General features: G+C 38.9%; 1 protein-coding gene across 1 annotated transcript in view; it reads left to right on the forward strand.

Moving 5' to 3' along the window:
- Positions 1-12,684, forward strand: part of GTF2I (general transcription factor IIi) — a 124,193-nt gene that overhangs the window by 26,866 nt on the left and 84,643 nt on the right. The window contains exons 2-3 of the mRNA XM_085078707.1: positions 2,042-2,147; positions 3,527-3,665. Of these exons, the coding sequence (XP_084934833.1) occupies positions 2,049-2,147; positions 3,527-3,665 (238 nt within the window). The 5' untranslated portion in view covers positions 2,042-2,048. The remainder of the gene's footprint in view (positions 1-2,041; positions 2,148-3,526; positions 3,666-12,684) is intronic.

A 12,684-nucleotide genomic window follows, 5' to 3' on the forward strand; every position in this document is an offset into this window, starting at 1 on the left:
CTACCATCCATGAATCAGTGTAGAGGTAGAGCTTTGGCCTTCTCTCTTTCAGCAATGTCCAGGGCCAACTGAACAGCTTTGAGTTCAGCAAATTGGTTTCATCCACCTTTTCCTTTAGTGGCTTCTGCAACCTGTCATGTAGGACTCCATACAGCTGCCTTCCACTTTCATTTAATCCCTACAATGCAACAGGAGCCGTCAGTGAAAAGTGCGTAGCGTTTTATCTTCTGCTGGCAGTTGGTTGTATGGTGGAGCTTCCTCAGCTCACCTGTTTTTGCTCCTCGTCATCAGTAAGACCAAAGTTTTCACCTTGGGGCCAATTTGTAATTATTTCCAAGATCCCAGGGCGATTCTGGTTTCCCATACGGGCACACTGTGTGATGAGGGCAATCCATTTGCTCCATGTGGCATTGGTGGCATGGTGGGTAGGGGGAACCTACTACCTTGGCGATCCTTCAAGCCAAGACACTCACTAAAGATTTATATATGTTATATCATAATCTCCCTTTTCCCTCTGATTTTCCACAAGCAGTGCCCTTCTTCCTCTGAAGGATAACCTCATCAGCCCATCCCCATCAGCGCTTTCTCAGGTTTCTGAAGCCATCTGCATAATACAATTGTTGTTCCTCTGTTATCATTGTCAAAGTTGGCTGCTTTGTTAGACCTGGTGAAGGACCTGTTTTCCACCTCCTCCTCTGTGTATTCGGTGCCAGGCATTCGGTGTTTTCATTACTGGCATCTTACACCAGGGACTGTACCACTCCCTCCCAGTTCATCCAGAATGCAGTTTGTCCAGAATGCGGTTTGCTGGCCTGTGCCTAAGAGCCAGAAGGCTACTAGATATGTTTTGAGTTTGCAGTGTTGATAATTTGGGGTTTGGGGTTTTTTTCCCTCCCATCCAGTTTTTTCATCTGAAGTGCTCTAGCCCTAGAAACAGCACAGTGCCATTTTTTTCCCAAAGTTTGCACATTATCACATGCAATGCGCTGCCCTGACTTGTCTACAGGTCTAATAGCATACATGTCACCTTTGAAAACTTCAGCCACATTGTGTTGCCAGGTTCTACAGGAGCAGCAAGATATCTCATCACCCTGTTGTGAAATGTCTTGTTTATCTGAGCTGTCTTGACTTTTAAAGTGATTTTTCTTGACTTGCATGAGGAGTTGTAACAGCTAAATTATCTAGCAGTTCACTTTTCCTCCAGGCATGTCAGGTTATTGCTTTAGATATGTGTAAACCTAACAAATTGCAACACTCTAATAGAAAAATGTGTGCTTGGAAGCTGCTGAAACTTCATTTTCATAAATATCAGTCTTGTATAAACAATTCTACCAACAGAAGCATAAACCAGTCTTGATTATTACTTATGTCTTAAATAAGTTGAAAATCTCCTGAATGACCTACAGAAAGAAGGGGCTTTTTGTGTCACTGCTGAAATTTAGTTACTAATTTTAGCACCTTAATTGAGACTACTTAGCTTTGAGTTAATCTTACAACTGAAAAATATGCAAATAAGAATGTCACATTCCAGTTACTGGTACTGTAGTCCTTGAGACTGTGATTTTGGGGTGGGGTGGTGATTGTTTTGAGCTAGACCATCATAATTATAGGGAAGATTGTTCTATTACGTGTGCCATAATTACGATTTGACATTTGTTTGTTACTGTGTTTGCCAATGTTTGTTGCTGTGTTTATCTAGACTGCTGGAGTTGTAAACATGCTTAGAAATAAAAGTCAGTGTAAATTCAGCTAATCAATTAACATGCGTTTTTCTAGACAAGAGAGTGTTTGTGGTCTGATCATGACACAACATTTTAACTTTTGAATGTTTAGCTCCAGCTTTGTAGGAAACAGTGGGAAGCATGAAAGAACAGAAGAGCTAATGCTTTCTCCTGTTAATTTACCTATTTGATTGTTGTGTATAGTGGGCTGTGTTTTATGGGATTTTGAATTTAATTTTTCCTTTGCTTGCATAGGAGAGGTTTTCATTTTCTTGCACTGTTGTATGTATCTGAAAAGGTTTTTTTCTTTCATTTTATAGGAGGAAAATGGCTCAAACTACTGCACCAGCAGCATCTGTCCATGATGAGGAATCCTTAGAAAGCAGAATGGTGGTTAAATTCCTCATGTCAGCATTTGAGTCAATGGTTAGTAGAGAATTTAAGCTTCTGTGTCATAAACCTGTCTTGGTATTTACAGGATTACACCAGTATATTGCTTCCCATTGGGCAGCAGGGAAGGTGGACTGTTGTATTTTTACCTAATTGTGTGCTGTTCAGCCAGCTGTAACTGTCTTTGCTTGTGATAAGTCATGCTAACAGTAAGCTTGTTTCTTGTTGTGGGGTGGTTGTTTTAAAAAATATTTTGTCAAATAAACAAATGAGAAATACTTGTTGATTGCTTAGGTACAGTGTGGTTGAAAGGCAAGAGTGTGTTCTGGTCTTCATCATATGTAATGTAGAACGAGTAAATGGTTTTGAGGCTAATTCCTTGTCTTCAGCTGCTATACCAACTCAACAAAACTTGTTCAGAAAATACTTCTTTTTGTTGGCATATCATCTGTTTTGTAAAAGTGATTTAATTGTGTGGTGGGGTTTAAGGTTGGCTGGGACTGTGAGTGGAAATGCCTGTTCCATTTCTTTGAAGGAGTCACTGCACAAGATTTGGTTCTTTCAAAGTTTTTAAGTTCATAATTTTTTAATGATCAGCAAGATCAAACATTTTCTATTTAGCAATGAAACTTTGAGTGGAATAGTTCTAAGACAATAGATTGCAAGTCTTTTATCCCATTGGTAATATTTGGTTCTTAAAGTCTTTGTGTCACTTTTTCCTCCCATGCTGCAGCTGTTGGTGTATATATAGGTTGTAGCAAACTCTGATTTAGTTGCTAGGAGAGACTGACCTTTTGTGATCATTGCTTGGTCATGTCACCATTTTTCTTGGGATCCTTGTTCTCTCCATAGGCTTCCTGCCTTAATTCTTGCAAGAAATTTCTCCTGACAGAGCATATGTAGGTGTTTGCAGGGATGGTGCAATCCTTCCATTCAGGAGGAATTCACCTGAGCCTGGGTCCAGCAGACAGGGCAGACTACAGGCAGCCATCCTGCTTGCAACTATACCTTTCTGAACAGAGCACGATGTGCGACAAGTGTGCTGTGAATGAACAAAATTCCTGTATGCTTTGTTGAAAGTTGGAGTAAGACACTCAGTATGATTAGCATTGAAGAGATAATTGAACATGGATTGATGTCATAAATCATTTTAATTAAAAACAATGCGATCTCTGAGTCTAGACAAGGCCTTAATTTTGCTAATGGATCTACAATGCTTTTAAGATTTCTGATGAAAAGCATTCCAGATGTGTAAATTGTGCTTTGCTACTGGCTGATGTTATCTTGCTCACAGTACCTTCTGAAGGGTGGATGCTGGCAACAATGTAGTAATTGTTTTACATGTCATCACATACATTTTTATTAACTATATCCTAACTATGGTAATAAAAGCTTTTTCTTCTTCTTTTTTATAGTGTAAAGAACTTGACAAGTCCAAGACAGAAATCGCCTGTATTGGTGTATATGAAAGAAATGTTTTTGTAGTTGGAACTGAGAGAGGAAAAGCCTTTGTCAACTCTAGGGAAGATATTCAGAAGGATTTTATTAAATACTGTAAGTTTCAATGTTGTATTTTTGTATGACACACACTGCGTAATGTATATTGCATAACACTAATAACTTTGGGGGGGGAAATTCTGTCTGTCATGGCTGCATGCTATAATTAAGTTGGCTATGGCAAATCGAGCTGTTTAAGAACATAAAAATGATCAGTAACAGTGGTCTTGTTTGGAGTGTTATTTCTACACTGGCTGGAAATGTCCATTTTTTCTTAGATAATGTGACAAACTAGTACAATAAGAAGTATTAGACTGTCCACCCTTATAATACATCCTGTATTTCCTAGTGTGTGTCAATTTTTCCTTGTATCTCTCCTCCAAATCTTTTTTTTCCCACTCATGAAAACTGAGAAGAACACTGAACAGGTAGAGGAGCACTTCTATCAGCTCAGGTGGTCCTGGTTCTTCAGATCACTTCATGCCTTGCTAAAGCAGATGCACAGTTTTGACAAAATAATATTTTTTCATATGGCTTTTTTATATCAGTTTTATTTAGTAGATAGAAGTATGCATCTGTACCATAATGACTTGAAATTACATCTGCATTGCTTGTGTACTCCTTTAAGTACATGTAGGGTGTGTTTTTTGTTTAATTTCATTTTTACAGTAGAACAGTGGAACTTACATGTTCATAAAACTTGATTCATCGAGTACAGGACAGTATTTTTAGGGATAGTTTTCAAAGATTCAGTGACTATTTGGGGGAACATTGATGTGCTCATTTAGGAAAGTGTTGGTGGTGGACACTGCCTAATAAATAAGAAAATGTACATTTATTTGCCTAGGGAAAGAGAGAAGATGCAGATCAAGGGTGGGGTATGATAAAAGAATCAGTCTGAGGAGGAGTTTAAAAACAGGTGTCAAGTTGTTGTTGTCAAGTTAAATACTGCTTGGAAAGCAGCTATGTTTAGTGTGTAACAGAAAGACTTGCTCCCAAAAATGTTTTTGCTGCTAGGTAAAATTGTCCTGGAGGCTCTGTCTCAAGGTCAGTTGTTTGTGGTAGGGCTCTAGATTTTCTTGTCACTGTCCTACTGGCATGGACAGTGACTTTCTGTGCATATATTTTCTCCAAGGAAAGTCACCATGATGTTGGGTTGTAACAGATAACTGATACCAAAACATAGAATTACAACCCGATTGAGAAATCAAATATAAGATGTACCTATTTCTTTTTTTTTTAAAATTTTTTTTTAAATTTTGTACAGGGATAATATTCTGATACTGCTGTTTGTGAAAACTGCTGAGTACTGGGTGGGAGTTCAGTTTTCCACCTGATTTCTTTTGTTTTTGTTTTTGTTTTTGTTTTTGTTTTTGTTTTTGTTTTTGTTTCTTAAAGGGCCTACCTGACATTCTAGGTACTGTGTTTTATTGCCGTGGTACCGTGGGCCCTGATACACCAGGGACTTTGTGTACTGAACACATCTATTGGTAGGGAGTCTAAAATTATGGAGATTTGCTGTTTGATCTCTTGGCTAGATCTCTATTTCAGGCTTTGTATTGTGGGAAGCACTGGCTTCTCATCCATGCTTGTGTTTAGCTGTATCAGATGTGGTTTCTATAGATGTATGCCTGTGTTAAAGTCCTACGTCAGTTTTGATAATCCTCGCCTTTTGCTTTATTCCAGTTGCAAGATTCTTGGACTGTGTTTTTTTACTATCAGGCTGATAAGATTAAACAATATTACTTTTGAAAACTTTGATTCTTGCAGAACATGATGGTGTATATCTGTGTGAACAAGGTCAACTAATGTCAGTCATTGCTTTCATGGTTTCACTAAGTATGCATCTACCATGCTTTCAGGGGAGTCTTGATGCTGGAAGTAGTTTTCTTCTGTCCCTGACAAAGATGTTCATAATTCCAGAAAACATTACTTCAGAACAACAATTTTTAGGAATAATAGGATTACATATTCCTGGTGATGCTGATTCCATCACTGCCTTTGACAGCTTTGAAGTCTTGATGAAGTTTACAGTGTAGTATCTTTTGCTTAAAATGTAGAACTGTGGAGGCAACAGTTCCTTTCCCCTCGTACTGTGTTTCTTCAGTTCAGTATGAAAGTGAGCAATAGGCAGTGGTAGTTGAGATTTTAGTAGGTGTTCTGTAAAAATCCAGGAAGGACACAGTGCTTTGTATTTTTATCAAGTGAGATTTGAGTCCTTCTTGTTACTTTAGGACTATGGCTTCTAAGAGATTCTTATCTTGCTGTTAGAATTAAACCTTTAAAAATTCCTCTGTAATGTCAGTCTCTAGAACACATGGTGCTGACAATATTGAGAATTACCTCTCCACTTGTGGGTATCTTAATTTTTCTTTAAATATGGAAACAGAAGTCTAATTACTAAGCACACCTTTGGTTATGTCTGACCCTGTGCAAGCCAGCATGTGTCTCCAGTCTTTATTTCCACTTTTTTCATGGCTCCTTTGTATAATTTGAGTAGTGTGTGAAGAGTTTTCAGAATTCAGAGGGCTCAGGCTTCAAACTCACTGCATTTTTTGTTAATGAGTATAATTTAGTGGGCTAAACTGGTGAAATGCATATATGAGTTTTGTGAAGAAAGTAGCATGTACACTTTTTAGCAGTATAGAACTGATAAAAATATTAGTGATTCAGGGAAAGTAGAACTGGCGTTTGGTTTCCTGTGGCTTTCATTCATGATGGCTTTCACCCACGTGGGATCCCTAATGCCTTGCTGCAGGGCAAGGAGGAGCCCTGCCCACATCTCATTTACCTTGTTACCTTAAGAAAATGTGTTAAGAGTTAATTATAAAAATGTTTTTTTTTTTAAATTTTAGTATAGGTTGTGTTGTAAGTGTTGAAAAAACAGTCAACAGGCATTAATTATTTAAAACTGAGTCAGATAATGTATTCTTCTGAGCTCTACTTAATGAAGATGGCTGTCAGCCCTATGTTATGGTGAAATGGACTATTTCAGTCGGTGTAGAACTGCATGCGCTTGAATGCAGAACATGTGACTTGGGTAACCTGCAGTGTCAGGTATTCTAGGCCTGTGTAAATGTGTATTGTATATAGGAAGAACGTGTTCTTCAAACACCTGCTCATATTGAGAATGTGGACAAGTGTAGATACTTGTGCACTGTAAGCAATCAAGATCATACACATATTGCTCTAACAGTACCTCTTTGTTTTAGTTGCTGTCCCCTGCTAAAGGGCATTGTGTGATCCTCAGTTCTTCTTGCATGGCCTTGGCAAGATGAAGTGCCTCTGTCATCTCTGGATTGCTGTGGAGTTGTGGGTTATCAGCTCTCCTGAACAGGTGACTTGTCCCTGGGGTATCTGTAGAATGCTGTTCCCTTCATCTTTGTCATTTTGCCAGTTTCCCTTGGTCTCTGTGGAATTCATTCTCATTTGAATGTGAGCTGGAGATAGTTTATAAAACAACCAGAGAAACCCCAGAAACCAGAGGAGGCCTTATGTTCCCCAGGTTGTACTTGCCTGTCAGAAGGGAACTTTCAGGAGAGCTTCCTGACTCAGAAGCACCTTTTTAAAAGGTCACCTGTTCAGGACTTTGAAATGTATTTATCCAGCACTATGTGTTCCATCCCATCTGCCAAGGAAACCCTTCTTCTCCGAGCATCCCGGTTGCCTCTGCTAGCATTTCCACTGGTACTGGCTGCTACACCATTAATATGTAGGCCGCAGGGAAGCTTAGTCGTGCTAGTTCTGTAACTTCTGGCCAGCTCTCCCAGTCGTGCTGCTTTTTATTTTGGTGGTGCTGCAGCTTTGGGTTCACTTGCCTGAGCTGGGGCCATCTTGCACCTGTAGGTGGTTCATCTTGAATTATAAGCCCTTTATTTTTTGGAGCCTTCATTTTCCTTCTGATGGTGTTGGGTTTTCACACTGATCTGAACAATGCATCTGGTATGGGCCACAGTTTGACTTCAATTCCTGCTAGAGACTTTGGGCCAGGAGCTTTCACTCTTCTTACCTGTACCTCCATGTCCGTCCAGCCACAGGTTGCGAGAACTTCTTGTAGCTTCAGGAATGCTCAAAATCTGAGTGTTTTTAATGAACACAGCCATTCCTCCTGCACAGGATGAATGAATGGAATGCAGTTTTCCACAGACTTCATGGGAAAGGTTGCTCAGCTTTGGCTCCTCAGTATGTTTCTTTGGTATGTGAATTATTGTTTCCTTTTGGATATACTCCATCATCTGCAGCCAAGTAAAATGGTTCTTCCCATAAACTAGGCTACTGTGGACCTGCTTGAAGATCTGCAGCTAGGCTTCTGTCTCATTGAATCCTTCTGGCCTTTGAGTAAATAGAACCATCAGGTTTTCTGGGGAATTCTTGTTCTGACATTGTGCTCCTCTATGTCTGTGTAGCCAGTGTAATGCTTCAGTAGTTTAAAGGGGGATGGAAAAAGCAAACAAAACCAGAACCTTGAAAGAATAAATCTCACTGGCTTAAAAAACATCTAGTTGTAGGCATCTAAATAGCTCATAAATCAGTTTTTTTGTTTTTAACTTGTGTTCTCTTTGTACGTGATGGTATCTAAAATGCAGGTGTAGAAATACGTGGCTTCAGTATTTTCTAACCAAAGCTTGGTAAGTGTATAGCATATTGGTATAATATACATTTTCCCATGATGAAGCTCTAATTCGCATGTCTTGCTGCTTTCTTTCATTTTTCTAATGGATGAAGCTGTTCACATGTTTGATCCTGTCTCAATATCATCTATATACTTTCGCCATAAGTAATGCTGAACAGACTGTGATATTGCAGACTGGAAAGCATTATGCAGACATATGGGGTTTAGAATCTGGTAGGTAGGAGTCAAGATACAGTAGCATGAAAATTTGTATTAACTCAGTAGCTCTATGTTAATTTTAAACTGGTGATTATAGCGTATTTGAAATCTGTTAACATAGCCCCCAACACTGCAGCTTGCTAGTTAGTATGGGTACTGCTAGTCCGGATGTAGTCTTTTTATGATACTTTATTTGAATGCTGCAGTAATGATGTAAGTAAAGTATTAATATAATTGATTTGCTTCTTCCTTACTGTTGTGATTACCTCTGATTATACACTCTCTATCTTGTCATGTCGGTAGTAATTCAGAAACTGTATCTAAGTGGTGTTAGACTTTTTCAGACCTAAAGCAGGGTGTCTCAGATTTTAAAGTGAACAGAGACTTGACCTATATGGAAGCAGCCTTATACCTTTTCAAGTATTACTCTAATAACAGTGGTTATTAGTCGGTCTAACTGCTATTGGTTGTGTTTGTTCGCATTATGTCTAAATGAAGCTAATTTAATGATGCCAGGTTTTTTTGAGTGTGGAAACTGATTTCTCACAGTTGTTGTCTTTGACCTTAGAGTATTCTGTGGCCAGCAGAGACTTCTGTGGCTTTTATGCTCCTGAAGCTACAGAATATTTTGGAAGATAAAGGAATCATTAAATCGTAGACATAAATAGTAAATCAAAGAAAAAAAACAATAAGAGCCCAGCAGAGGATTAATGCTGATGAAACACTGCTGGAGTTCCACGTACCCATCACTGATCTGCCTATTTTAAATGCAAATGGTGACTGTATCTGTGATTCTTGCTTTAGGCTTGGTCTTCCAGTGCACTTCAAAATGGGTTACACTTTACAGAATGGTAGCAGGGAAAAAGGAAGTAATTGAATAGTTGCATTTTAAAGGTGTGATTGTCAGGATACTTTCCTATCCTCCAGTCAGAGCTGTTTTACACCTCTGTAAATCTTGACCTCTTTCATGCCCAGTTTCCTTGCAGCTATTTGGGAGTGGCCCTTTTAAAACAACGTCTGCCAAGTGTTTGTTCTGAGTATCTGCCAGAACAGGTTCTACCCAGTTACTGTTAGTGGGAACTTACTCAGCTGTGGCTCTCAGTTTTGTTCCGGAGTTTTTACCTCCCTTTTTGCATCAGGCAACTTGGAATAGCTTAGGCTTCTTCCAGTGGCCAGAGCAGCAGAGATAGATAGCTGCTCCTGGCCACTCTGACTGCAGCTTTTCACCATTGCCCAAACTTACTGTGCTGGCAGACATGATATATTCATTCCTCCCATGTCTGTTAGTAGGGAGTTAAGACCAGCATCTCTTATAGTGGAAGGGACCACGTGATTGTTCTCTTGTCCTTTAAACATTATCTGATCCAGGTTGCATACTCCCTGTTTAGTGATGTGTTAATGCTAACCTGCCTGTCTCTACTTGGGGTTAATTAGGCAACAGTTTCCTTTTTCTAGCGAGAGAAAAAGGTAAATAAGGATATCTTTGTGTATTTAATAAAATAGTCCTTGATGATCTCAAAGGTCTTTTCCAAACTAGTTAATTCTGTGATTCTGTGAAAAAACACGAAGTTTCAGATGTTTCTGCTGGAAAACTGGGACACTTTTCTATAGACATTTTGTCTGCCACCAACACTTTAGGATTGTGTTTTCTCTGCCTTACTTACATTGTACTCTGTTTATTGGAAGCGGTAGTTCATGCTTTGCATCTGTTTCTGCCCCACCCCTAGATTTTGGGGGAATTTTTCTGTTGCAGTTGTAACTGCTTGATGAATTAGCTGAACTCTTTTTTCATTAAGTTTCAGTCACTTTCTATTTTATATTTGCAGAAATGCTGCTATGAGTTAAATTGCCTACACTTATAGACTTGACCAGTTTATTCCTAATAAATCATGTACTTAGGAATTAATATAGATACAGATATAATATAATAACATTCCTAGCCCTCACAGTAGATAACATTCCTAGCCCTCACCAAACTGTTATAAGTAATAAAGATAAAATCTGAAGCAATCATCCCTGTCTTTCTTACTGTAAGAGCTGGGGTTTTTTTTTTTGCCATTGTTGTCTCCATTTGAGCTCACTTAAATTGTTCAGCTTGCAATTCCCTTCTGCCTAACCTTTTGCCTGACCTAATTAGTGTAGTTTCTGTTGTTGGGAGTCGCCAGGATATAGCACACACACGGAGGTATCAGTGCCATTTAGTTTATTTTTAGGAAGCAAGCATTATTATAGACAGAAGCATTGTTCATGCGACACACTGGTATACATGACTGGTTAAAAGCTAGTAGGCGCTGGTTCACCCGCCTAATCTAACTTGCTAGTTGGCTGTAAGCTTCTAATCATGCTTCTCCTAGCATCAGCTAAAGTCCTGTCTGTGTGATTTCCCTATCTTGTTTATAATTTTTCTATGATGTTCACATTCTTGGCTCTTACGATTCGTTATCTCCTGGGAAAGACACTTCAGGGTCACTCACAGAGAGACTGGATTGTGCATATAAAATTCCATTTATGCCGTTTCTCAGGCTCCCGTGGCCTTGCTTTGCAAGTTATTCTTCTACATTCTGTGCTGCATATTTTTCACATACTATATGTTTATTATCTGAACTCATCATTAATAGTCTAGATATTTTTGAAAGACATAGAAATAATTTTCCTGTATTTTAGCTTTACCTTGTGACCTGCTATGCTCTCTCTTTTCTGCCACTTTATCTTCTTTTTTCCCCAGCTTCCTGGATTGATAAAAGGGTTTAACTGAAGTGTATGATGGCCAGCCCAGCTAGCCATGCATTTTTATAGTCTCATTTGCAAGCCCTTTCTCATGGTATTAAGTTGAATTAATTTGGTTTTTTTTTAAGTTTTACATTATTTGCAGTTTCTCTTGATTTACAAGTCAGTTCAGCCCTTTTCCCAAATTCTCAAAATAAAAAGAAACTTGGATTGTCAAAACTTCTGCTACATAGTTAGACATGAGTTATTTTGCCTCTGATGTATACCACAGAGACTAGAAACTTTCAGTTCCCCTGAAGTTGCTAGATAGAGCTTAAAGACTAATTAGCTAAAAGAGGTAAAAGAATGTAGAAGTATGCACACAAGATGATAAACACAGCTGGAACCAGTGGAGGAACAGATAATGAGGAAAACAGTGATTTTTGTAGTGCAGTTATGTAACAAGAAGCAACAGCATATGCCTCAAGAAAAGTCCAAGGCAAGGTCATCTGTAACATTGGGGGCACTCAGTGAGTACGATCACCAGAGGTCTCTATAGATGGCCCTCTAGGACCATGAGAGGACTTCCAGTAGGAGGCAGATGCATGCATAGTTCTAGGAAAAGTGATGCTATTATCTATTATCTAGGAAGTATATTGTAGTAAGTATGCATGATCATGATGGAATAAATATCCTGTTGTAAAGTTGTAGGACACACATTTGATTATAGGAGATATCGTCCAGGTGTGTCCAGTGCTGTAATAAAGAATGCCTGCTTTCTAATACTTCAAATTGTGGTGGAAAGTTTATTTGCTGTCTGGTTTTGATGTCACCTCACTTCCTGGGGATGCTTCCTCTGCTTCCATCATTTGACTCTCTTCCCTGTAGATATGTCAAGATGTGTATTGAGTGTCGTGTGCCAGTTTGAATGCCTTTTCTTTTCAGCACCCTTAGCTCTAGCCATGCCCTACCTAGCTCAGAGCTCCCTGCTATTTTTCTTGGGTCATTTCAGAGCTGGGTAACTTGTAAAGCCATGTTGCCTGTCTTCATTGCCACAAACCTTTAATTTTCTGTCTCTGGCTAGGCAGCTAAGGGGTATGAAGTTAACAGCTGGTTTAAAATCCTGTGTGGGAAGTTCAGTCCCATTTCCATGGAAACCACACATCTTGTTCCCTCAGAGTCAACATAAAACAGAAAATTACTGTAGATAGCCGGTCTTTTTGAAATTTCATGGCTCCTAAATTCTGCCTCGGGTATTTACTTTTTGTGTGGTTCAAGTGATCCTTTGATAATTATAAAATTACTTTAATTTGAGGATATTGTATAATTTCATGATCTGTAAAGCTGGCTGGGCTTAAAACCTCACAGATGATTGGGTGAATAGCATAAACCAAAGCAAAATGTTTTTAGCTGGGCACCCATTTACTTTCTCTATTTCATTGCAGTAATTTTCCTTAAGCACAAATAATGAAACAAATGTGTGGTGTCACAAAATTGTTTTTGCTCTTAAGTTGCCTCTCAGAGTCCCTGCAGAGGGGT

The sequence above is a fragment of the Lichenostomus cassidix genome, chromosome 19 (genome assembly GCF_008360975.1).
Source record: "Lichenostomus cassidix isolate B80296 chromosome 19, HeHo_3.0, whole genome shotgun sequence".
In the NCBI taxonomy this organism is placed as follows: Eukaryota; Metazoa; Chordata; class Aves; order Passeriformes; family Meliphagidae; genus Lichenostomus; species Lichenostomus cassidix.